The sequence below is a fragment of the Pelophylax lessonae genome, assembly GCF_965119305.1.
Source record: "Pelophylax lessonae genome assembly, chromosome: 11".
NCBI classification, from domain to species: Eukaryota; Metazoa; Chordata; class Amphibia; order Anura; family Ranidae; genus Pelophylax; species Pelophylax lessonae.
The window spans coordinates 144,844,680-144,870,137 of record NC_138778.1 but is presented as its reverse complement, the minus strand read 5'-3'; the positions used below and the strand labels follow the sequence as shown (position 1 = coordinate 144,870,137).

The following is a 25,458-nucleotide window of genomic DNA, read 5'->3' as shown; positions in this document are numbered from 1 at the left end:
ACAGTTTGCCATACATCTGGATTTTCCATTTCAAATAACTATCAAAGTGTTATAATACAGCAATCGGGCCAGATCTGCTTTGTATATTGCTGATTAGATAAACAAGTTTCTGATTTGTTCCATGCCTATTGCTTTCAGAGGACCTGCTGCAGTCAAACTGCTTTCCTGTGTCCTCACCATCTCTGTTACGTACATACACCGCATCTTGCACGTTTCAAATTATGATTTTAGGTCTAAAATCTTCACATGCATTTGCTGGCTTTCAACCCTATTTCTGTCACCCTCTATTTCTGTCATGTAGGGGGAATGATGGTAAATCTAGGCAGGAGAGCCTGGACTTGCCTGCTCTTTTAGGGTCAGTTTTAAAGGGGGTAGATTCAGTTTTTGGTGGACACTGGAGAGTTAAACCACCAAATAATGTCTTATATCATTCAGGTAATGTGATGTTAAGACCTTAGCAGCAGTGTTCTCAGATGCATCAGCAACACCCAGTATAAGGTCACATTTTCTAGAATGAAGAATGCAACGAGAGGAAAAGCGCAGCCCAAGTTGAGCAGAATCACCTGCAATTCCAAGGTGGATGGAAACAGGGCTAGGCTCTATGGCAGTAAGGTCTCACCACTAAACAAAACTGCCAATGACCCAGCCCACTAAAGCCTACCTGTGATTGCAACAATTTATGTGGACTAGCCCTACAAAGTGCCTGTTTTAAATAATACTTCTCTAATTAAAAGAAACCTTTAAGCTAATACAGTAAACCCCCGCTCCATCGCAGTTCAGTTTTTGTGGTCCCGGTATATTGCGTTTTTTTTCTGTAATGTTATTTTACTATATAAATCATTGAAAATTAAATATTTTTGTGTTTTCCATAGCTCTTGCTCTGTCTCTCAGTATATTTTATGTGTTTAAATGAGTTTCTATTGTTTTAAAAGTGTGTTTAAAGACCTTAAAATGCTTTTAAACGTACAGTGAAAGGAAAAAAACATGCCTACAGTGTATTTTATAGGGTTTTTCTATTTCGCAGATTTTCACTTTTTGCAGGTGGGTCCAGAACGCAACCCCCGCGATGGAGGGGGGTTTACTGTATTACGATTTCTATGTTAAAATTTACAGTGCTGTTGGGTTGGAGGAGATGGGCCCAAAGACTTGAGTTTTCATAGCTACTTATTTACTCTTGCTCTTCTGATCTTTTTTTGTTAACCTTTATTTTCTATTTGGATACAATACTTCCGTGCAACATAGTCAGAACGTTTGGCCTCTCAGGGTGCTCGGAGGTGGCCTAGGCCCCCTGGGGCATGGTGTTTTCCCTAGGTTGTTTGATGATGATAACATGGAATTATTTGGATATGTCTATGGTATCTGTTCTTGTAATGTAAAGATGCTGTTGCATAGGGTGCTTGTGTATCTTAGTGTGCACCCTCTATCGTTTTCTCATGTATGCGGATTTCTTTCTACTTTCCTGTTCTCGATGGATCCTATAATCTAAAATAAAGATTTTGCAAAAAAAAATAAAAAATTACAGGGCTTAGTTTGACAGTACCCTAAGGCCTTGTGTTGATGGCGTTTTGTTCATTTAAGCTGGCTTTGCTTTCCCATTGTAGTCTGTGGGAATGTAGAACCACTTAGAAGCAGGTCAACTGTGGATCAGAAAGAGGCCAACTGCAGGTAAGGCCTCTTGCACACGATACTCCTGTTTGAGCATCTCCTTTTTCAGCCGTAATTTTTGTCTCATTGAAATGCGCGCATTTTCGCGCAAATTCGCGCATATGCATTCGCGCAAATTCGCTTCTGAATATGCAATTTTTTTTCAGATCAACAGTACGGGATCGTGTGTGTTCATTTGATCGTATTTGCGCGCAAATGCGCGGATTAGGCGTAAATTACTGTCCAAAAATGCAGATTTTTCTATTTTGTTCTTACTGAAGAATACGCGGCGCTCATTTACGCGCCTGTGTGCATAGGCACATTAGAATGAATGGGCTGTATTTTAGCTCATAAAAAAAAAAAAAAGCTGTACTGAGCATTTTTAAGCTGCAGTGTGCAAGGGGCCTAAAAAGGAATTATTAAGGAATTCAAAATGATCTCAGAAGCATGTAAAAAATGATGTCATCAATGCAAGCCCAAAGACTGTTGATATAAGCAGGTACACAACAAGCAATTGCAAGCCTAGAACACCTTTAAGACTGCCATACCTGTTTCTTCTTCTCCACCTCTGCTTGAATCCTTTCTGCCTCAGACTTCTGCATGACACGTTTCATCACCGAGATGTCTGAAGCCACATCTCGGCTCATATTCTCCATGTAGAACAAACTTAGTGCCAAGTCTTCTACTTCTGCTTGCATAAAGGAAACTAAAAGAAAAGTGTGATTAGTTAAAAAATGCTTGTTTGGCACAAAAGTATGATTTATATGGCTACTCTCATTGTCCTTAGCGTTTGTTACCCTAACACTTCATACTCCTGATATGTGCCTGCTGTACCATGTACTTGTATGTGAAAGTATCCTGTTCTCTTTGTATTGCTTATTTTATGTGAAATCCCTGGTGTTCCTGCCAGTCCCTCTGCATTCCTATTAAACTGACCACACTAAGCAATTAAGCACACTGTGGTCAGTTCTCTAGCTTTACTGGGGATTCAGTGTGCTCTTCAATAATCAGACTTTTCCTGACATGCCCCCCCTGCACAGCCATTTACTGGGAAGCTCACTGTTTATCTTGCTTCTTCTCCCTCCCAGCTTTTATGCATCTGAGAACAGGGGAAATAAGATCACTTAAAAAAAAAAAAAAAAGGAAAAAAGGTATTTATAATGTTTTTTTTATCTATAAAAAAAAAAAAAAAATAATGTTTTGCCTTTCATTTCTATTTTTAAACTGAATTGGTTGTTTTACAAGGTGATCGTTTATAATCAATTTAAAGGCCCACTGTATTAAAAATACTATTTTTGCACATACTGTAAAATCTTTTTCTTGAAATCAATTGAGGGACACAGTAATTCAGGAATTATAAAACTGTCAACTTATAGGAGGTTGCGACTCTAGAAAAAAAAAAAAAAACACTGAACCATATAAGCCTTTCTCTACCCATCATGTTATGTGAGCAAGCAATACAAAGAGCCAATAACGCAGAGAGTTTGGATCTTTGTCTCTCAATGGACTTCAAGAAAAAAGGATATAAGGCAAGAATAAAAATCCTATTATCATCATTGTCCATTGAGGAACACAAGAAACAGTCTGAACGTCTGGAAGTGGGGTGCACCTTGATGCAGAATGTATAGATAAAGGGTTAGAGAAGCCATACCACTTAAGTATGGGCCATACGGCTTAAAGCGGAGTTCCGGGCACAAAATCAACCTAATCGATTTTGTGCCCATCCGCTGGCTCTTCTTCACCTGAAAAGGAATTGGTTAGTTAGGGTTATTTTTTTTTTTTACTCACCTTGTATTCGTAGAAAGAAATACTCACCTATTCTCCACTTCCTCCCTCTGTGGCAATGGCCCGCGCCGTCACTTCCGGTTTGCAATGATTCCTGGGAGCTGAATGTCATCGCTCCCAGGAATCAATGCGACGGCACCGGCCCCGCTTGTCACTTCCGGTGCGACTTGCCCAGAAGCTGTGTAGGAATGCGGCGCCGCACCAGAAGTGACGAGACGGGCCGATGCAGGCGCATTCTGGGAGAAGAAGACACGGAAGAGGACGCAGAAAAGGATCGCGCTGGCTTCAGCTGCCCACAACAGAGATGGCAACGCTGTAGAAGAAATTTTATAAGTAAGTATTTCTTCTTGCAGGAAAGTGCGAACCGGGACAGATCAGAGGCTAGCCATTGTGGAATGTACTAGCCCCGACTGTCCCGGGGGTATGTTTATTGAAAAAATGTTTTTGTGCCCGGAACTCCGCTTTAAGTATGAGGAAGGCTCTGACTGTCCACATGCTACTACCATTGTGGTAAGTGAATAAGGGGGTTGTTCTGCTCCTTTATTGGTCTTCTGCAATGAGCTAGAAGTACACTGCGACCACCAATAGCATTGCTAATTATGGTGTCAATAGCGGGTCTGAAGAAGGGACTTCTCTCACATGTCAGTCAAGTCAGATGTTCCTGGGATGTATCATTGGCATCACTGGCACCTAGCCAAAGTGCTCTACTCATGTCCTCGAGCATCAGTGCCATGTGAAGTACAAGCTTAGATGCTTGTAACAGGCTGTCACATCTTAAGCACAAAACTCAAGACATTTGCTCCAAATGCTCAATAAAATGAAGGCCTACCCTAGTGATGCAAGGGTTCCTTTTAAAGCATTTAACCAAAAGTGAGACACTTTCAAAATCAAAGTCATCATCAACAAAGGTAGAAGAGTCATTCCAATGAATTCAAACTGGGATCTAAGTATGGAACATAAGTGCCTGAAATCCTGCAAGATGAGAACACCATCAGCATTTTGGTAGCATGGCTGTTAACATGGATAATTGGACCATTGAGCAATAGCTTCTCTCTCAAAGAGGGAAAGTTACACCACATTCTTTTGAGGGGCCCAGGATCGTACAGGGTGTTTCAACTCCTCACAGAGGAGTGACTTAAACAATGGGTGTAATGGAATGGTCTTTGCAACTGTGGGAGCTCTAGCAGACCCTAGGCCTTAAACAGCAGGCTGATCCTATAAATGCAGAGAAGTGCATCACCCAGGTTAGAAACAACCCCTTGCAAATCTGCAAAAACAGCCTCTCCAGGAGTAGACTGTGAGGTCCCTGAATTTGAATTACAGATGGTAACAGTGGCTTTTTGGCCCACAATGGTCAAAGCTAGACTTGGCTGGGATTGGAGCAGGTGTGGGCTTACAGCCTCTGCAAAAAAATTGCTCTAATTTGTATGTATATTCCCAGTGCTGTCCCTTTAAATTATACATATACACCATAAATCATAAAAAATGATTAGTTGATTCAGTTGTGTAAAAAATCATCAACAAATAGTGTTTTCTTAAAAATACAATCAGTGCTTCAGATCTTCTTATGTGTGACAAAGTGCAGTGCTCCCCTTTTGTGCCCTCACTCACCATTTATGTGTAAACGCGCCTGTCACAGATAAATGCACAGATATTTTTTCTGCAGCTCCTCCACAAGGAAGCAGAGAAATCTCTGAAGACACCCAATGGGAGGGAGAAATGCACTAGGTTGGAGCTTCTAGTGACGTTACGATCGGCGTGTGCGCTACTCTGCTGGTTCTGTACTTGTGTCACACACTTGTTTGCACAGGAAACTTGTGAGTGGAAAATTTGTATGTTTTAAATTCTTTTAACAATAAAACGAAATTACACTATGGAGATTTCTCTACCGCTTTACGTATGTGACCATTAACCACTTTACCGCTGCTCACTAGAGCTCTACTGCGGCAAAGTGGCTCTTGTAGGTCTGACGACGTAGACCTACGTCGGGCGCGATCACGGCTCCCAGAGCGTGGGGTGCAGATCCCGATCGGATTCGGTAGGGAACCGATCAGTCACCAGATACTGACCAATGATTTTTGGTCAGTATCTGGCAATCGGTTCCAGCCAATGGTTATCTCTCCCCTGCCTGTGTAATGTAAACACAGGCAGGGGAAGTGATGTCACTGTCCCTTCTGGAGCCCTTTCGGTTCCAGGAGAAGACAGAGACACAGCAAAAACGTGAGTTCCACCAAACAGCACACTGACACACCTCACATAGGCACATTTAACCCCTTGATCACCTCTGATCACCCCCAAACCCCTCACAGTGAACACTATATACAGTGGTATACAGATCTTTTACTGATCACTGTATAAGTGTCACTTGTGAGCCTAGTTTGCACTTGCGTTAGGCCCAAATAGGGTTAGGGCACCCGCCACCTATCCCCTAATAAAGTTTTAACCCCTTGATCACCCCCAGCTAACCCCTTTACTCCCTATTACTCTGTGCACTAAATACAGTATATAGGTAAATACTGATCACTGTATTTAGTGTCACTAGTGACCCTAATTTGCGCTTGCGCTAAGCCCAGATAGGGTTAGGGCACCCGCCACCTATCCCCTAATAAACTTTTAACCCCTTGATCTCCCCCAGTTAACCCCTTCACTCCCTATAACACAATGCACTAATACAGTGGGTACGGAAAGTATTCAGACCCCCTTAAATTTTTCACTCTTTGTTATATTGCAGCCATTTGCTAAAATCATTTAAGTTCATTCTTCTTCCTCATGAATGTACACATAGCACCCCATACTGACAGAAAAACACAGAGTTGTTGACATTGTTGCAGATTTATTAAAAAAGAAAAACTGAAATATCACATGGTCCTAAGTATTCAGACCCTTTGCTCAGTATTTAGTATAAGCCCCCTTTTGATCTAATACAGCCAGGAGTCTTTTTGGGAAAGATGCAACAAGTCTTTCACACCTGGATTTGGGGATCCTCTGCCATTCCTCCTTGCAGATCCTCTCCAGTTCTGTCAGGTTGGATGGTAAATGTTGGTGGACAGCCATTTTTAGGTCTCTCCAGAGATGCTCAATTGGGTTTAAGTCAGGGCTCTGGCTGGGCCATTCAAGAACAGTCACGGAGTTGTTGTGAAGTCACTCCTTCGTTATTTTAGCTGTGTGCTTAGGGTCATTGTCTTGTTAGAAGGTAAACCTTCGGCCCAGTCTGAGGTACAGAGCACTCTGGAGAAGGCTTTTTTCCAGGATATCCCTGTACTTGGCCGCATTCATCTTTCCCTCGATTGCAACCAGTCGTCCTGTCCCTGCAGCTAAAAAACACCCCCACAGCATGATGCTGCCACCACCATGCTTCACTGTTGGGACTGTATTGGACAGGTGATGAGCAGTGCCTGGTTTTCTCCACACATACCGCTTAGAATTAAGGCCAAAAAGTTCTATTTTGGTCTCATCAGACCAGAGAATCTTATTTCTCACCATCTTGGAGTCCTTCAGGTGTTTTTTAGCAAACTCCATGCGGGCTTTCATGTGTCTTACACTGAGGAGAGGCTTCCGTCGGGCCACTCTGCCATAAAGCCCCGACTGGTGGAGGGCTGCAGTGATGGTTGACTTTCTACAACTTTCTCCCATCTCCTGACTGCATCTCTGGAGCTCACCCACAGTGATCTTTGGGTTCTTCTTTACCTCTCTCACCAAGGCTCTTCTCCCCCGATAGCTCAGGTTGGCCGGACGGCCAGCTCTAGGAAGGGTTCTGGTCGTCCCAAACGTCTTCCATTTGAGGATTATGGAGGCCACTGTGCTCTTAGGAACCTTAAGTGCAGCAGAAATATTTTTGTAACCTTGGCCAGATCTGTGCCTTGCCACAATTCTGTCTCTGAGCTCTTCAGGCAGTTCCTTTGACCTCATGATTCTCATTTGCTCTGACATGCATTGTGATCTGGAAGGTCTTATATAGACAGGTGTGTGGCTTTCCTAATCAAGTCCAATCAGTATAATCAAACACAGCTGGACTCAAATGAAGGTGTAGACCCATCTCAAGGATGATCAGAAGAAATGGAAAGCACCTGAGTTAAATATATGAGTGTCACAGCAAAGGGTCTGAATACTTAGGACCATGTGATATTTCAGTTTTTCTTTTTTAATAAATCTGCAACAATGTCAACAATTCTGTGTTTTTCCGTCAATATGGGAAGCTGTGTGTACATCCATGAGGAAGAAGAATGAACTTAAATGATTTTAGCAAATGGCTGCAATATAACAAAGAGTGAAAAATTTAAGGGGGTCTGAATACTTTCCGTACCCACTGTATATACAGTAAATCAGATAACTACTGATCACTGTATTTAGTGTCACTTGTGACCCTAATTTGCGCTTGCGCTAAGCCCAAATAGGTTTAGGCCCCCCGCCATCTATCCCCTATAAAGGTTTAACCCCTTGATCTCCCCCAGTTAACCCCTTCACTGCCCTGTCACAGTGTTCACTATATACAGTGATTACCGATCACTGTATTAGTGTCACGGGTGACACAACTTAGGCTAGTTAGCGTCAGGGTCCCACTACACCACCGTTACTTAGCGTCAGTTAGTTTTGTGGTATCTTGACATTTCAGGGCCTCCTAAACCGTTATAGGTAGTGAGAAAATGCAATGAAAAATGTACGCCCTTTGAAATTCTGATGGTGGGGATTGGTTTTTGAGGTCCCGTACACAGCTAGGCTCCCAAAAAGTCTCACATATGTGGTATCCCTGTACTCAGGAGAAGCAGCAGAATATATTTTGGGGTGTAATTACACATATACCCATGGCATGTGTGAGCAATATATCATTTCAATGACAACTTTGTGTAAAAAAAAAAATAATTTTTTTTTTTAGTCATTTTTCAAACACCTGTGACAAAAAAATGAAATATTCAATGAGCTCAACATGCCTCTCAGAACATTCCTTAGGATGTCTACTTTCCAAAAAGTCGTAGTTTGGGGGGGTTTTGTACTGCCCTGCCATTTTAGCACTTCATGAAATGAGATAGGCAGTCAGAAATTAAAGCTGCGTAAATTTCAGTATTTACACCATAGTTTGTAGACGCTATAACTTTTGCGCAAACCAATAAAAATACACTCATTGAGATTTTTTTTTTGTCAAAGACATGTAGCTAAATACATTTTGGCCAAAAAATATGACATAAATTGAGTATATTGCATATTTTTGAAAGGACAAAGTTAAAAATGTCATTTTTTTTCAAAATTTTCACTCTTTTTTTATTAATATCGCAAAAATAAAAAGCGCAGAGGTGATCAAATACCACCAAAAGAAAGCTCTGTTTGTGGGAAAAAAAGGACGTCAATTTTGCTTGGGTACCACATTGCATGACCGCACCATTGTCAGTTAAAGTCATGCAGTGCCGAGTTGCAAAAAGTGGTCCAGACGTAAGACATCAAAATCCTCCGGTGGTAAAGTGGTTAATCTAGTAAGGCTTACCTATCGGTACAGTAAACATATCCTAAACATGCCCCATTTAGGAGATATTTACTTTTGGAGCAGTCGGTGACGTCACCAGTGTATGCGTCCTTTAGAGACGGCATACCGCTACCGAGTCCTGTGCCGTGAACGGCGGCTCCAGCGCGCCTGCGTGGGAGTGACTTCATCGCGGCTCCAGCCACTCACACGGCCAGCATCCGCGAACCCGGAAGGAAGACCAGGTGAAGATCGGAGTGCTACTGGATGGCTTCCTTTCAAAGGTAAGTTTCACATAATGTGCTAGTATGAGATGCAAGATTTTTAAAAACAGCGATTTACTACCTCTTTAACCATTACATCAATTAAACTGGCAGTGGTGGAAAATCTAAAAGAACATTTAACAGTACCAATTGTCAAGTCTGCATCCGGTGTGCCTGTGACCTTATTGATCCAGCCTACATGCTGTGCTCCTGAGACCCCATGCACTCCTGCCTGCATCCTGTGCTCCTGTGACCCTATGAACCCCAGCCTCCTGTACTCCTGTGACCCAATGCACTCTACAGGGAGTGCAGAATTATTAGGCAAATGAGTATTTTGACCACATCATCCTCTTTATGCATGTTGTCTTACTCCAAGCTTTATAGGCTCGAAAGCCTACTACCAATTAAGCATATTAGGTGATGTGCATCTCTGTAATGAGAAGGGGTGTGGTCTAATGACATCAACACCCTATATCAGGTGTGCATAATTATTAGGCAACTTCCTTTCCTTAGGCAAAATGGGTCAAAAGAAGGACTTGACAGGCTCAGAAAAGTCAAAAATAGTGAGATATCTTGCAGAGGGATGCAGCACTCTTAAAATTGCAAAGCTTCTGAAGCGTGATCATCGAACAATCAAGCATTTCATTCAAAATAGTCAACAGGGTCGCAAGAAGCGTGTGGAAAAACCAAGGCGCAAAATAACAGCCCATGAACTGAGAAAAGTCAAGCATGCAGCTGCCAAGATGCCACTTGCCACCAGTTTGGCGATATTTCAGAGCTGCAACATCACTGGAGTGCCCAAAAGCACAAGGTGTGCAATACTCAGAGACATGGCCAAGGTAAGAAAGGCTGAAAGACGACCACCACTGAACAAGACACACAAGCTAAAACGTCAAGACTGGGCCAAGAAATATCTCAAGACTGATTTTTCAAAGGTTTTATGGACTGATGAAATGAGAGTGAGTCTTGATGGGCCAGATGGATGGGCCCGTGGCTGGATTGGTAAAGGGCAGAGAGCTCCAGTCCGACTCAGACGCCAGCAAGGTGGAGGTGGAGTACTGGTTTGGGCTGGTATCATCAAAGATGAGCTTGTGGGGCCTTTTCGGGTTGAGGATGGAGTCAAGCTCAACTCCCAGTCCTACTGCCAGTTTCTGGAAGACACCTTCTTCAAGCAGTGGTACAGGAAGAAGTTTGCATCCTTCAAGAAAAACATGATTTTCATGCAGGACAATGCTTCATCACACGCGTCCAAGTACTCCACAGCGTGGCTGGCAAGAAAGGGTATAAAAGAAGAAAAGCTAATGACATGACCTCCTTGTTCACCTGATCTGAACCCCATTGAGAACCTGTGGTCCATCATCAAATGTGAGATTTACAAGGAGGGAAAACAGTACACCTCTCTGAACAGTGTCTGGGAGGCTGTGGTTGCTGCTGCACGCAATGTTGATGGTGAACAGATCAAAACACTGACAGAATCCATGGACGGCAGGCTTTTGAGTGTCCTTGCAAAGAAAGGTGGTTATATTGGTCACTGATTTGTTTTTGTTTTGTTTTTGAATGTCAGAAATGTATATTTGTGAATGTTGAGATGTTATATTGGTTTCACTGGTAAAAATAAATAATTGAAATGGGTATACTGTATATTTGATTTTTGTTAACTTGCCTAATAATTATGCATAGTAATAGTCACCTGCACACACAGATATCCCCCTAAAATAGCTAAAACTAAAAACAAACTAAAAACTACTTCCAAAAATAGTCAGCTTTGATATTAATGAGTTTTTTGGGTTCATTGAGAACATGGTTGTTGTTCAATAATAAAATTAATCCTCAAAAATACTCATTTGCCTAATAATTCTGCACTCCCTGTAGTCTGCATTAGGTAAACCTGCAATTTTGCGCATTCCAACCTGATTCCTGTGCTTGGAGTGACCTTGTGCACTCATTCTGCATCCAGTGTTCTTGTTTGATTCCGTGCAATCCAGTCTTCATCCAGTTTTCCTGAGTAACCTCTGAACACCACGGTACTGCTGAAAACTCTCATGCCTGTATTCTGGGGTCCCCGGCATCCATGTCTACCCAAGTTTGATGTCTATCCTACTCCTGTGTTTCTACTACCCCAGTGCTGCATGGGACTCTAGTATATCTGTGCCTAATCATTTAGTTGCCTGTTCAAGTTAGTCAGAGGGCTGAAACTTGGGTGCCATCAGCAGCAAAACTCAGCACCACTTGTAGGGTGCTCTGATGAATAACAGGCAGATCCTTAGACCTAAAGGCTCCCACTATTGCTAAATTAATACTACCTCTGTGATTGCCCCAGCTGCTACTATCCAGTCCTAGTCAGCCATCTGCCCCTAGCAGGAACATATTCTTATCCTTGAGTTTGGCATCTTTTGTCCCTAAATGGAGGATAAATACTGTATTCTGCTAACTGTACTGTATGAGTTAAGAACTGTAATAAAAGTATTCATTGAATAAATTCCTTTTTTTTTTTTCACCATTTTTACATGCAGACCAGCAAAAATGACAGGCTGGGACATTTTTTTTATGAGTTGTGTAAACATTTTTTTTTACCCCAGAAATAAATAAATAGGCAACTGTTTAAAACTCATTAGCTGGAGTTAAACTTGTCACCAAGTTCATCTAAAAGGACTTAGCCATTTATGACTTCACTTTTGAAAGAGGAGTTCTGACATGCAAAGCTCTGACGCTATCTGGCAAGTCAGTCTGCCTCATATTCCGATTGGCCCATCGCTATTATGATATAGAACAAAAACAGTTACAGCGCATGGATAACTTCCATCTTTTGAAGCTGCTGGATCACATGTGCCTTTGCTTTTTAGAAAGTTTGCCCTCCTTGTGTGTATCTGCTGTTGCTTTATAACCCCTGCCTATGATGGGCCCTGCATAAACAGTATTGTGTGCTTCTGCTGTCTCTCTGTTTCTTATTTCCAACACTATGATGGGCTGCTTCACTAGCTAATAGAAATGTGTACAAGGCAGTAAAGGAATGGGCAAGGTTTGACACTATAAAGAAATACTGCAGATTTGTGAGCCTGGACTGCTATAGATTCGGCCAGAGTTACAGTCTTTTGAAAGCTGCTGCAGGTGTATGCACCTCTAAATAACTGTACATTATACCTGCATTAGAGCCCTTTCACGCTGAGTTTTTCAAGCGCTTAGGTACTAAAAAAAGCGCCTGTAAAGCTCATGAAAAATGCTTTCCAATTAAAATCAATGAATGCTTTCACACTGGGACGGTGTGCTGGCAGTGGAGTGACTAAAATCTGGCATGCAGCATCTTTGGAGCATGCTTGGAGAGCTAAAAAAAAAGCGCATCAAAAACGCCCCTCTCCATTGAAATGAAGAGGAAGCGCCTGAAAAGCACTTCAAAACCACCTCAAAATGTTTTTTGGAGCAGCTTTTGAGTCACGTGTCCTTAAAAAGCGCACTGCACTTGCCTCAAAAGCGCTGCAAAAGTGCTCATTGGCAGTTTAGAAGCGCCTCAGTGTGAAGGGGCTCTTAACCATTTGCCGACCGCCGCAAGTACATATACTGGGGCGGTCAGCCCCTCACAGGCAAAGTGACGTATATATATAGGTCACTAGCCTGTGAGGCTCTGGGGAGTGGGCGCGCTCCCGCGCGGTCACGGACCCATACGCGCGTGTGACGGGCGGACCCGATGTCCGCCAGTCACTCGGCGATCGTCAGTGCAGCGGGAGAAAGGCAGGCGGCTGATGTAAACAAGCCGCCTGTCATTCTCCCCTGTGTAGAAACAGTGATCATACGGTTCTACTATGTAGGACTATGTAGGACCGTTGATCACTGTTCCTACAGCTCAAGCCACAGCCAATCACAGTTAGAATCACGCCACTAGGGACACACACCACCCCTCCCTCTCAAAAAAGTTAACCCCTTCACCGCCAGTGTAATTTTACAGTAACAGTGCATATGTATAGCACTGATTACTGTAGTAATGTCACTGGTAACCCCAAAAGTGTCAAAAATGTCAGTCAAGGGTCCGATCTGTCCACCGCAATGTCGCAGTACCGCAAACAAAAAAAAAAAAATCGCAGATCGCCGCCATTACGCGTTAAAAAAAAAAAAAACAACAAAAATGACAAAAATCTTTCCCTTTGTTAGTAAACGTGATAACTTTTGCGCAAACCAATAAAAATACGCTTTTTGCGATTTTTTTACCAAACATATGTAGCATAAAACAAATTGGCCGAAAATGTTAAAAATTTTTGATTTTTTACATTTTTTTTGGGGGAATTTCATGTAAAAAAATTTGAAAAATATTGTTATTTTTGCAAAATTGACACTCTTTTTTTGTTTATAGCGTATGATCAAAAAATCGCACAGGTGATCAAATACCAACAGAAGAAAGCTCTGTTTGTGGGAAGAAAAGGACGTCAAATTCGTTTAGGTACAGCGTCGCACGACCGCGCAATTGTCCGTTAAAGTCACGCAGTGCCGAATCGCAAAATACCCCCTGGTCAGGAAGGGGGTAAAATCTTCCGGGGCTTTAGTGGTTAATTTGTAGTTCTTTTGATAGAAAGTTTCTAGAAACAAGTCTATTCTTTTTGTGAAAGGAGGAAGCGTTATAGCCATAAAGTGAAATACTGACCCTTCTTACGCTCTGCATCATTAGACTGGTGAGTTGTCTTGTACATGTTTCTAACAGCTTCCAGGTCTTCTTCTATTTGTCGACGTAGGGTGGAGACCTGGGCGTGTTTATCATGATGTTTTTCTAAGCCCATCTGCAGACGAGCCAATTCCTGCTGTATGCCATACAAAATCACACCAAGATCTTCCCGTTCACTTTTATTTTTCTTCATTGATGCACTCTGAAATAGTAATGGTGCAAATTATTTTTTGTCTTGACACACTATTATCAAAGTTGGCAAAACAATTGGGACTATAACATAATTCTTTCACAAAAATAAGCAATTAAAAGAGAGACTCTCTATTTTACTTTTCACCCCCTCTCTGCTTTACAAAAAGTTATTTGGTTTCCTGGTAGCTATAAGAGGCCATTCTCCTCTATTAAGATGCCAAAGGTGTTTGATAAATATAGAGAATCTCCCCATCTTATGCATAGCAATACCTTGACTACAAGCATTGTGCCCAATCCCCCTGCTCAGAACTATCCCATGAGATGCGTGATGGGCACCAAGACTGCACTGTTCTCGTCTTGTTCTCAGGACAAACATAGGTAAAACTATTAAGGGACACCCAGAATTTGCCTTGAACCTCTTTTTAACTCAATGCAGACCTGTCTGCTTACTGTTGCAGCTTTTTTTTTTCTTGTATTGTTTTTATTTCAGATAGATTCTATAACAAGTTTGTACACTTGTAACACACTGAGTGCCCTAAACTCTGTTATCACTATTTCGAATCTCCTACTCTCCTTGCACTTTTCTGTACTTTTTTTCTACACTTTTCTCATGGGTATGAGACATCCAGGCACCCACCTTCCAGTTCTCCAGGGGACACTGGCTTGTTTTTTTCAGGATATATACAGTTACTACATGGTGCACAGCTCTTGCTAATCTACTTACATCTGGTGTAGTTAAGGTTATTAACTTGTCGATTTGTTGTCATCTCCCCCCTGGGTCCTACCTGGGTCTTAAGGAACGATCTTGTTTCATCCTGGGCACAGATATCAATCCTCGACATCTATTTATTGCTCTTTGTGCGAAATATAATACCAGCACCAGAACTGTTGGTCCTCTAGATGCTTTTGACTTTCTTGAATGGCCATATCTCTGGGCAATTATAGCTAAATTTGGCTTTGAACCTAAATACCTATAGTGTGTGTCAGGCTCCTCTAATCTGCCCCCGACAGCAAGGGTATTTACCAATAACACCCTCTCCCCATTTGCTTAAGAACAAGGCACAGGTGCCCCTCCCTTCAGGCCCTTTTCCCTTGGCAATTAAGCACCCTCGAACCTTATTCACAATAACGTAGATATCAAGAGACTAAGAGTGAGGCCTTTGTTGAATGATGCCCTATCATCAATGCTGTCTGCTTTATACACCTTTGACCTTTTCTCAGGCATTAGAATTAACTGATCCAAATCAACACTCTCCCCTTTGCATCATCAAGTGGGTGCAACATTTTAAATAACCGGGTATACATATAACCACACATGCTATGTGAATCTCAACCTCAACACTATAATCTGTCAATCATTCGGTATAAAGTCTGATCCTCTCTGCCCTTTTTGGAAATGTGCAGAACCGATATTCTCCTGTCTATATAACTAAATGCACCATCTACAAAAAAGACAGTGTGTGTTCCTCTTTTTGCTGGTCTAAAAGACTGCCTAGAATAGTTGCCACTATCCTTCCAATGCACACAGCCAAAGCAGGTCTAGCCCTACCTTACTATTTTACTTTACAGTATACAGTAGCTTCACTTATGGTCACTATTAGGTGGTGGCTCACCTTGCCTGTGGACAATCCTGTAGTGGAACCAGACTCAACTTTACTCAAATCCCCTCAGGATCTCAAGGCCTTGGTGTACAAAGTAACGTCCTCTTACCCCCAACTCATATCACCTACGAAAACAACCTCATGGACATGAAATGCCACAAGTGTGTGGTACTGCCATCCTAACTCCTGGTCCCTCCTACTCCTTACTTCTCTTCTTAATGGCTGCCAGAAATGTGATTTCCAGGCACTGAAGATCTCCGACTGCCCCCACAATCACGAGGGCTTTCTGAACTTACAAGCATGTTTGGAGGCACTGATGGCACTATATCATGATAAATGCTCTGAATACACGACTACTTAATCTGTCTGGATATTCTTTTTGGACTCCCCTTTCTTCAGTGATACTGTCAAGGTATGCTTTTCTCCCCCACCAAAACACCCACCATTCTCTCCCTCTCCTTCTTTCTTCTCCCTTCTATGTTCTTCCTTTTTCCTTCATCACTCTCTACGCTTCATTTCAGGCTTTAGCCCATCTCACCTCCCATGTTGGTAACAAAAGGAACACAGCTCTGCTCAGAACATTGGCCCTCACTTCCAAATGAAGATGGATATGTTGAGGTTTCCCATACCCCCCACACTCCAAGACTCATAGGAGCATCTTGGTAACAGACTAAACTCAGGTCTGCAGTGTAATAATCCCAGCATTCCAGGAGAATGTAAAAAGTGTCAGCTTGGAACCTTCATACACATAGTTTGGAGCAGCCCCATTATTCAACCCTACTGATAACAGATGGTCTACGCTGGCTGCGGTCCTCAAGAACCCCTTGAGTGCTTTTGCTGGGTATCCATATGGATACCACTACATCTAAATATCATAAACTACTCATCTTCTATGTAGCATATTATGCTGGATGGCAAATCTTTCTTATATGCAAACTCCTATCCCACCCATACTACAAAGATTGGTGCACAACTATTCTTCAATTACTACCATTTTAATATTTAACCTATATGAGTAGAGGCTGCCTGGCCAAATAAGACCCGATCTGATCTGCCTGGACACAAACAGATCATGATCTGATTCTTCTCCCTGCTAAAGTGCATATACAAACAACAACTATGCTTGTATGCATCCTCCCTTCTTCCACTACCCTCCTACCTCATCCCCCATTTCAACCCTTTCCCCCCACTTGCCCCATTCCTACTCGTAGTACTACGTGATAATTAACACTGCAATCTTTTTTAATGCCTTTATTTTGTACCCAAATGAGCAACTTATTGACTGGTATTGCTTTCTCGATTACATCCACAAATTGATTTGCTTGAATGTATTTGAGAGCTGTGACTGTTTTATCTTTTGATTTGTTTCTCTATGTGCTTGTGTGCTTGGGAAGTGTTTATTCCCACCTCCCCTTCCTATTTCCTTCAATAAACCTTACAAAAAATGAGTTTTGTGTACAGTATAAGATAAGGTCACATATAGGCAGCATTCTGTATTGATATTAGTTAAAACCTTTAAAAAGAATAGGAAGCTCCTCGTATTTAAAAGACGTTTATCGAAAACAGACAGTAGATAGACTTTGCATATCAATTGCAAATTTATCACAATTTTGAGTGCTGTGATACAGCTAGACACAGATTTGATAGGTTAAAAGCATAGAACTGCTATGCTTTGGTAAAATAAGTACTTCAAGCTTTTTGTTTTTCCATTTGTTTTTTTTAAGTTAGGGATTTCTGTTTTTTTGTATAAAATCAGTATTTATTTGATTTCCAAAGAACCATGCAAAGAAAATGAGATAGAAAAAAAAAAAATTAAAAAAAAAAAAAAAAAGGAAAAAATTCCAAAATGGGTTCCATCCGCAGGAGACAGGCGCCACATCTTACAGCCACTAATAATAACAAAAGAGCCCATAAACAAGAACAAAACAATCGTACATACCCCATCGTATACAGCTGTTATACATTCGAAATTCGCTCTCCTCTACTTTATCAGTACTTTAATTCCCTTCTAGCAATATTAGTTATATCGTGCTTGAACAAACCATATAGGCCTTCTCGCCGCACATCAGTGCCTGACCTCACAAATGCATTTTTGGAAGAAAGGTCAAACATTCCCATAGACACACTCCTAAACCTCGTGGACAGCCTTCCTAAAAGAGTTGAAGCTGTTTTAGCTGCAAAGGGTGAGCCAAATCAATATTGAACCCAACAGACTACGACTAAGATGCCATTAAAGTTCATGTGCGTGTAAAGGCAGGCATCCCAATACTTCTGACAATATAGTGTGCCTTGAAAGAGTATTCACACCCCTTGAAATTTTCCACATTTTGTCATGTTACAGCCAAAAACATAAATGTATTTTATTGGGATTTTATGTGATAGACCAACAAAAAGGCACACATTATTGTGAAGTGGAAAGAAAAAGATAAATTATTTTAAAATGTGTTCACAAATAAATATCTGAAAAGTGTGGCGTGCATTTGTATTCAGCCCGCTTTACTCTGATACCTCTAACTAAAATCTAGTGGAACCAACTGCTTTCAGAAGTCATCTAATTAGTACATGGAGTACACCTGTGTGTAATTTAATCTCAGTATAAATACAGTTATTCTGTGAAGCCCTCAGAGGTTTGTTAGAGAACCTTAGTGAACAAACAGCATCATAAAGGCCAAGGAACACACCAGAGAGGTCTGGGATAAAGTTGAAGAGAAGTTTAACCACTTTAGCACTAGCCACTGTGCTGCTACTGCGGCACAGTGGCTCGTTATCGTCTAGCGACATAGACCTACGTCGCTAGACTCCTCCCCTGTAGGCGGCGCTTGCGCGCCGCCAGAGGCACGCTCCCGCTGTTTTCATTCACAGCGGGAGTCGGGCCAGGGGAGGAGCGGCGGCGATCGCCGCTGCTCTGCCCCGATCGTCGGGGAATCCAGTTTAGAGATCCGCCCGCCTGTGTAAACAGAGCGGGCGGATCTCCTAAGTGACAGGGAGTGACAGATCGGAGTGTTCAGCATAGCTTAACATCCGATCTGTCCCTGGCTCACTCAGTCACCTCCCCCCCCCACACGTTAGTAAGCACCAGGCATACATTAACCCCTCCCTCTCCAATAAAATTAACCCCTTTCCCTGCCAGTGTCATTTTTTACAGTAACAGTGCATATTTATAGCACTGATTACTGCAGTAATGTCACTGGTACCCCCAAAAGTGTCAAAAATGTCAGTCAAGGGTCCGATCTGTCCGCCGCAATGTCGCAGTCCCGCAAAAAAAAAATCGCAGTTTGCCGCCATTACGCGTTAAAAAAACCCACCAAAAATTACATAAATCTTTCCCTTAGTTAGTAAACGCAATAACTTTTGCGCAAACCAATCAAAATACGCTTATTGCGATTTTTTTTACCAAACATGGGTAGCAGAAAACAAATTGGCCAAAAATTTAAAAAAAAATTGGTTTTTACATCTTTTTTGGGGGGAATTTCATATAAAAAATGTTAAAAATATTGTTATTTTTTCAAAACAAACGCTCTTTTTTTGTTTATAGCGCAAAAAATAAAAATCGCACAGGTGATCAAACACCACCAAAAGAAAGCTCTGTTTGTGGGAAAAAAAGGACATAAATTTCGTTTGGGTATGGCGTCGCATGACCGCGCAATTGTCAGTTAAAGTCGCACAGCGCCGAATCGCAAAAAGTGGCCCAGACGTAAGACAGCAAAATGCTCTAGTGGTAAAGTGGTTAAAGCAGGGTTAGGTTATAAAAAAATATGCCAAGCTTCGAACATCTCACGGAACACTGTTCAATCCCATCATCTGAAAATGGAAAGAGTATGGCACAACTGCAAACCTACCAAGACATGGCAGTCCACCTAAACTGACATTCTAGGCAAGGAGAGCATTAATCAGAGAAACAGCCAAGAGGCCCATGGTAACTCTGGAGGAGCTGCAGAGATCCACAGCTCAGGTGGGAGAATCTGTCCACAGGACAACTATTAGTCATACACTTCACAAATCTGCCCTTTATGGAAAAGTGACAAGAAGAAAGCCATTGTTGAAAGAAAGCTATAAAAAGTCCAGTTTGCAGTCTGCGAGAAGCCACGTGGGAGACACAGCAAACATGTGGAAGAAGGTGCTCTGGTCAGATGAGACCAAAACTGAACTTTTTGGCCTAAAAGCAAAACGTTATGTGTGGCAGAAAACTAACACTGCACATCACACTGAACACACCATCCCCACTGTGAAACATGGTGGTGGCAGCATCTTGTTGTGGGGATGGTTTTCTTCAGCAGGGACAGGGAAGCTGGTCAGATTTAATGGGAAGATGTATGGAGCTAAATACAGGGCAATCTTAGAAGAAAACCTATTAGAGTCTGCAAAAAACTTGAGACTGGGATGGAGGCTCACCTTCCAGGAGGACAACGACCCTAAACATACAGCCAGAGCTAAAATGGAAAAGTTTAGATCAAAGCATATTCTTGTGTTAGAATGGCCCAGTAAAAGTCAAGACCTAAATCTTTGCGGTTCACAGACGCTCTCTATCCAATCTGACAAAGCTTGAGCTATTTAACAAAGAAAAATGGGCAAAAATGTCACTCTCTAGATGTGCAAAGCTGGTAGAGACATAACCAAAAAGGCTTATAGCTGTAATTGCAACAAAAGGTGGTTCTAAAAAGTATTGAATAAGGGGGGCTGAATACAAATGTACGCTACCCTTTTCACATTATTATTTGTAAAAAAAAATTGAAAACCATTTATCATTTTTCTTCCACTTTACAATTATGTGCCACTTTGTGTTGGTCTATCACATTAAATCACAATAAAATACATTTACTTTTCTGGTTGTAACATGACAATAGTTGGAAAATTTTAAGGGGTATGAATACTTTTTCAAGGCACTGTATATAATACATTAGGTTAGGGCTTATACTAACAAGGCAGAGTATGTGACCTCAGCGGAAGACCAGAGCCCTGGTAAAGAAAAATGAGGGGGTGAAAAGACCCCTAACAAAATAATCACAACTCTCCATGGCACTTGAGAACATAAAAAGAGGGGAAATTTCTATTCATATATCCCCACCAACGACTGGGTATCAAGTCAATCTAACATGGCAGTGAATTACTAGTTGTATTTAGCAGTATTGATAATGTTAAATAAGCAGTGACACCCTCCCAGACCACCAGTCGTTGGGGTGATCATACATATAGCACCATTCTGGTAGGAATAGCTAATCTCTGGTATCCATTCCCATAGAATCTTTCATCCACCCAGACCAGATGTCGAGAAACAGTTGTTCCTTTTGTTTACTTATGTAGACCTATCTCTCCGCCTCCATAATCTTGTCAACCTTCCTCCACCAGTCTTCAAGAGTGGGGCAAGTATTTTGCCTCCAATACCTGGGGATAAGGCATTTAGCTGTGTTCAAGAGATGAGGGGGTAACACTGCGTTTATAAGCTTTTAGGGAGGGGGACACGGCATGAAACAGATAATGAAGAGGAGCACATTCAATGGGCCTGAGAGTAGTTTTTTGTATCCAAGGGGAAATATCTTGCCAGAATGTTTGGATCTTGGGGAAAGTCCACCATAGGTAAAGGTAGGTGCCCTCTTGTGAGCAACCTCTTCACCACCTAGAGTCCGCTCATGGAAAAATCCTTGTAAAGCGGTGTGGAGTCCAGTACCACCTAGATAAATCTTATAGCAAGATTCTTGGGTTTTTGTACTTATGGAAGAGGAATGAGTTAATTTAATTATTTTTTGTAAATGGGATTGAGTAAAGGGGACTCCCAGTTCGGTCACCCATTCCCGTATGAAATAAGGGGTAGTGCAAGGCTGCACCCCCAACATAAGTTGGTATGTCTTAGTAATGGAAGATGTCGGTTTGGTGAGCGCACATTTGTTTACACTTCTTAAGGGAATCAGAGGAACGGAGCTTGGGGCTTAATTTCTGGAAAAAAATTCTGTACTATATTATACTGCCCATGTCGCATTCAGAATCAAGAGGGAACCCTCCATACATTCTTTGAAATTGTTCTAAAGGCAGAAAGCGCCTTGCAGGGGAAAATTTTAGACATCTAGTGTCCCTGTCTGCGCCCCACGATCGAAAAAAAGATTTCCTCATCCAGCGCAACCCACAGGAAGCCTCCTAGAGGGGCCAGAGGTGAAGTTTGAGGTGCGAGCTCCCCACTTCTATTCATTCTGTCCCAAGTACATAAAGTAGCTTGTGTGATCTGTGATGTCCAGGCAGAGAACCCTCTCGCTGCAGACAGGATCCATGGCGCCCCTGCTAGGCTAAGGGCCGCAAGGGTCTTCTCTAGTGACACCCATAGCTTATCAGATGAGCTGTGGTGCCAATTTAGTATACTGTATGTACCAGAGTCCTAGCTTTATTATAGAGATTAATGTCTGGGAGTCTGAGGCCACCATCTTCCTTGCGTCTACACAGGATCGAGTGAGCCAGCCTGAGTTAAACATCCTGCCAGACAAAAGCTATAAATAGTTTGTGTGAGCATTGAAAAAAAAAAAAAATTGGTAATAAAATAGGTACTATGGGAGATAGAGGATCCTTGGGAAGATGTTTATTTTTAGTACGATGCATACAAACCAGGTAAGGGTTACAGCAGGCCATTTTTAAGATCCCCTTCTATAGACTGCAGGAGCCTACCAGAATTACTGGTGTAGAGGAGGTCAGGGTCATAGGAAATGCAGGTACTTAAGTAAGGCAACGTCTGCCTTTGCAGAGAAAACAGAAAATTTGATTTCAAAAAGAGACGTTTGTGTCCTTTCAAGCCATCCTGAACACCCTTAACGTTTGCGTTCTGTCTGATTTTATGGAGGAGTGATTCTAAAACTAGTGTGAATAACAGGAGTAAAAGGGGGCAACCCTGCCTAGTGCCATTACAGATGCTAAGTAGAGTGGATACGGTTCCATTCACCTTACCCTGGCTTCTGGATTGTGATAAAGTGCCAATATCCATTCTAACATTCTCTGCCCCTAACCTAACGTGATCATGGTTTCCTCCAGATAGAGCTAATCCACCCTGTCAAAGGCCTTCTCAGCATCTGTGAACAGTAGTAAGGAAGCAGCCAATAAAGGATATGGAGAGCTCTGATAGTTTGATCAGGAGCCTTTCTGCCCAGAAAGAAGTCAGTTTGATCAGGGTGGATTATTGTACATATTAATTACTGCAATCTAGTGCCCAAGACTCTAGAATAACTTTTTTATCAAAATTTAAAAGCGATATGGGATGATAGTTGAGGCATGTCATGGGGTCTTTACCCAGTTTGGGTAGCACTGCTATGTGGGCTAATATAGCTTCCTTAGGGAAGGGATTTTCATCAGAAATAGCATTAAAAAAGGTGCGTAAGGGCTAAAGTAAAATATGAGAGAATTTTTCATAATAAGCACCATAAAAACCCATCAGGGTCTGGGCTTTTCCTATTGGGAAGGGTAGCTATAACAGACGTCACTTCCAAAAGCTGACAGAGGGCGTTCCAATTCCTGAAAAACCCTGCCTGGCAATGTCGGAGTATGTTTTTGTTGAGCTGCCATCTGACCCAGTGATGGATTAAGGCTATACAGGGACTGGTAGCATTTTTGAAACTCGAACGCAATATGTTAAGTATCTGTTATAGAATTGTTTTAAACCACCAACTTATGCACATGACATAGGCTTTGCTTTTTCCCCGAAGGCTTGCCTGCAAAACCTTGTGATCAAAGAAAGCAGATGCCAAAACATCCACGTTGTACAATTTTGTGAGAGTGTGCACCGACGACCAGGTGGCCGCCTTGCAAACTTGCGACACTGAAGCCTGCTGACGGAAAGCCCAAGAAGCACCAAGCGCCTGAGTGCAGTGTGCCATCACAGGGAAAGGAGGAACCTGACCCTTGATAGAATAGGCCTGAATCACTGTCTGCCTAATTCACCTGGAAATGGTAGCAGAAGCAGACAGCCCCTTCTTTGGCCCATCCGTGATCACAAAAAGGGAGTCTGACCTCTGAAAGGACTCCATGGCTGCAAGATACACCCGAATCGCCCTAAACACACCCAGGGTATGCATATGCAATACAAATTCCTTGGGATGAGAAGGCCTAAGACACAATGAAGGCAACACAATGTCCTCATTCAAATGGATGTCTGAGACAACTTTTGGTAGAAACGTCATACATGGAGGAAGAACCACCTTATCTTTGTGGACCACCAAATAGGAAGTACGACAAGATAAAGCTGCCAACTCCGACACCCTGTGAGCGGAGGTAATAGTCACCAAAAAAGCTACCTTCTGTGACAACGTAAGCAGGGGAATCTCCTGAATGTTCTCAAAAGGAAGCTTCAGGAGAACAGATGGCACTAAACTCAAATCCCACGGAGGCAAGGGAGACCGGACTGGTGGAGTCATGTTTCAAACTCTTTAAATTAAGGTACAAATCAAATAATGCATGGCCAGGGGTCACTGAAAAAAAAGACCACCAAGGAGGGCACCTGGACCTTGATGGTGCTCAAGGCCAATTTCAGCGTAACACCCTGTTGAAGAAAAGCCAAAATCCAAGCCACCGCAAAAGATCTATGAGGTGCGCTGACTGACTCACACCATGAGATGTACACCTTCCAAGTACAATGGTATATCTAACTAGAGGTAGACCTTCTAGCCTTCAGCATAGTTGGAATTACCAATCCTGACAAAAGCCAGAGAATGTAAAGCAGGATGGAAGATTGTCCCTTGGAACAACAAGTCCTCCCTAAGAGGCAACCTCCAAGGGACCTCTGCAACCAGCCTCACTAAGTCAGCATACCAGGACCAGTGGTGCCAATTCGGGGCCACCAGAATGACCAGAATTCCTTCTGCCTTGATCCTGCGCAGGAGCCTTGGAAGAAGCTTGAGAGGAGGAAAAGCGTAAAGCAGGCGATACGGACTCCATGACGCCACTAGTGCATCCATGACCTCGCCACAAACCTCTGTACCTTTCCGATGGGCTGGGACACCAGAAAATCTAGGTCGGGGATGCCCCACCGCAGACACAGCAGATGAAACATGTCCTGCTGAAGGGACCATTTTCCTTTGGTCAAGCGCCTGCCTACTGAAGTAATCCGCCTGCCAATTTTCCAAGTCTGGAATGTAAACGGCGGAGAGTGCTGAAACGTAGCGTTCTGCCCACCGAAGGATGCCGGAGACCTCCGGCTCTGCCAACACACTGTTTGTTCCGCTCTGGTGATTGACATAAGCCACCACTGTGGCACTGTTCGATTGAATCTGAAACGGACGCCCTCAGGGATGTTCCATCCAGTGTTCCAGGCACAGCCTAATCGCCCAAAGTTCTAAGACAGGGATCAAAAGTCTAGATTTCTCCAGCATCCAATAACCCTCCTGGCTCAGACGAATCTGATTGTCCAGAGACTTGAGACATTTCTCTGATTGTCCAGAGACTTGAGACATTTCTCCCAATTCAACAGGATCTCCTTCTGAAGGAAATGCATATGGAACTGTGCAAACGGGACTGCTTCGAAGGTAGACACAATCAGGTCCAGTACTCGCATGCAAGCTGTGGGAAGACCACCTGTGGGACAGCAACAGATGAATTGCAGAATGCAACTTCTGAAGTTTGTCCAGAGGGAGAAACACTCTGGCCAGCGCTGAAGGTCTGAGAGTCAGACCTAGGTAATCCAATTTGCTGGACCGAGTCAGGGCGGACTTCTGGTAGTTCAGAAGCCAACCAAACTCCTGGGTATGGGTTGTAACCGCCACATCTTCCATTAATGCAGACGAGGACTCTGCCCGCAAGAGAAGGTCGTCCAAATAACCCAGCACAGCAATCCCCTGCTGACACAGCAAGTCCAAGACCAGGGGCCAAAACTTTTGTGAAGACCTGAGGAGCGGAGACAAGATCAAA

At 42.6% G+C, this 25,458-nt stretch overlaps 1 protein-coding gene across 1 annotated transcript in view; it reads right to left on the bottom strand.

The window, feature by feature from the left end:
- The window catches only part of CCDC40 (coiled-coil domain 40 molecular ruler complex subunit), a 141,164-nt gene that overhangs the window by 71,472 nt on the left and 44,234 nt on the right, over window positions 1-25,458 (bottom strand). Inside the window, exons 6-7 of the mRNA XM_082272557.1 lie at window positions 13,775-13,994; window positions 2,193-2,350 (exon numbers count right to left, since the gene is read on the bottom strand). Coding sequence (XP_082128683.1) covers window positions 2,193-2,350; window positions 13,775-13,994 — 378 coding nt within the window. The remainder of the gene's footprint in view (window positions 1-2,192; window positions 2,351-13,774; window positions 13,995-25,458) is intronic.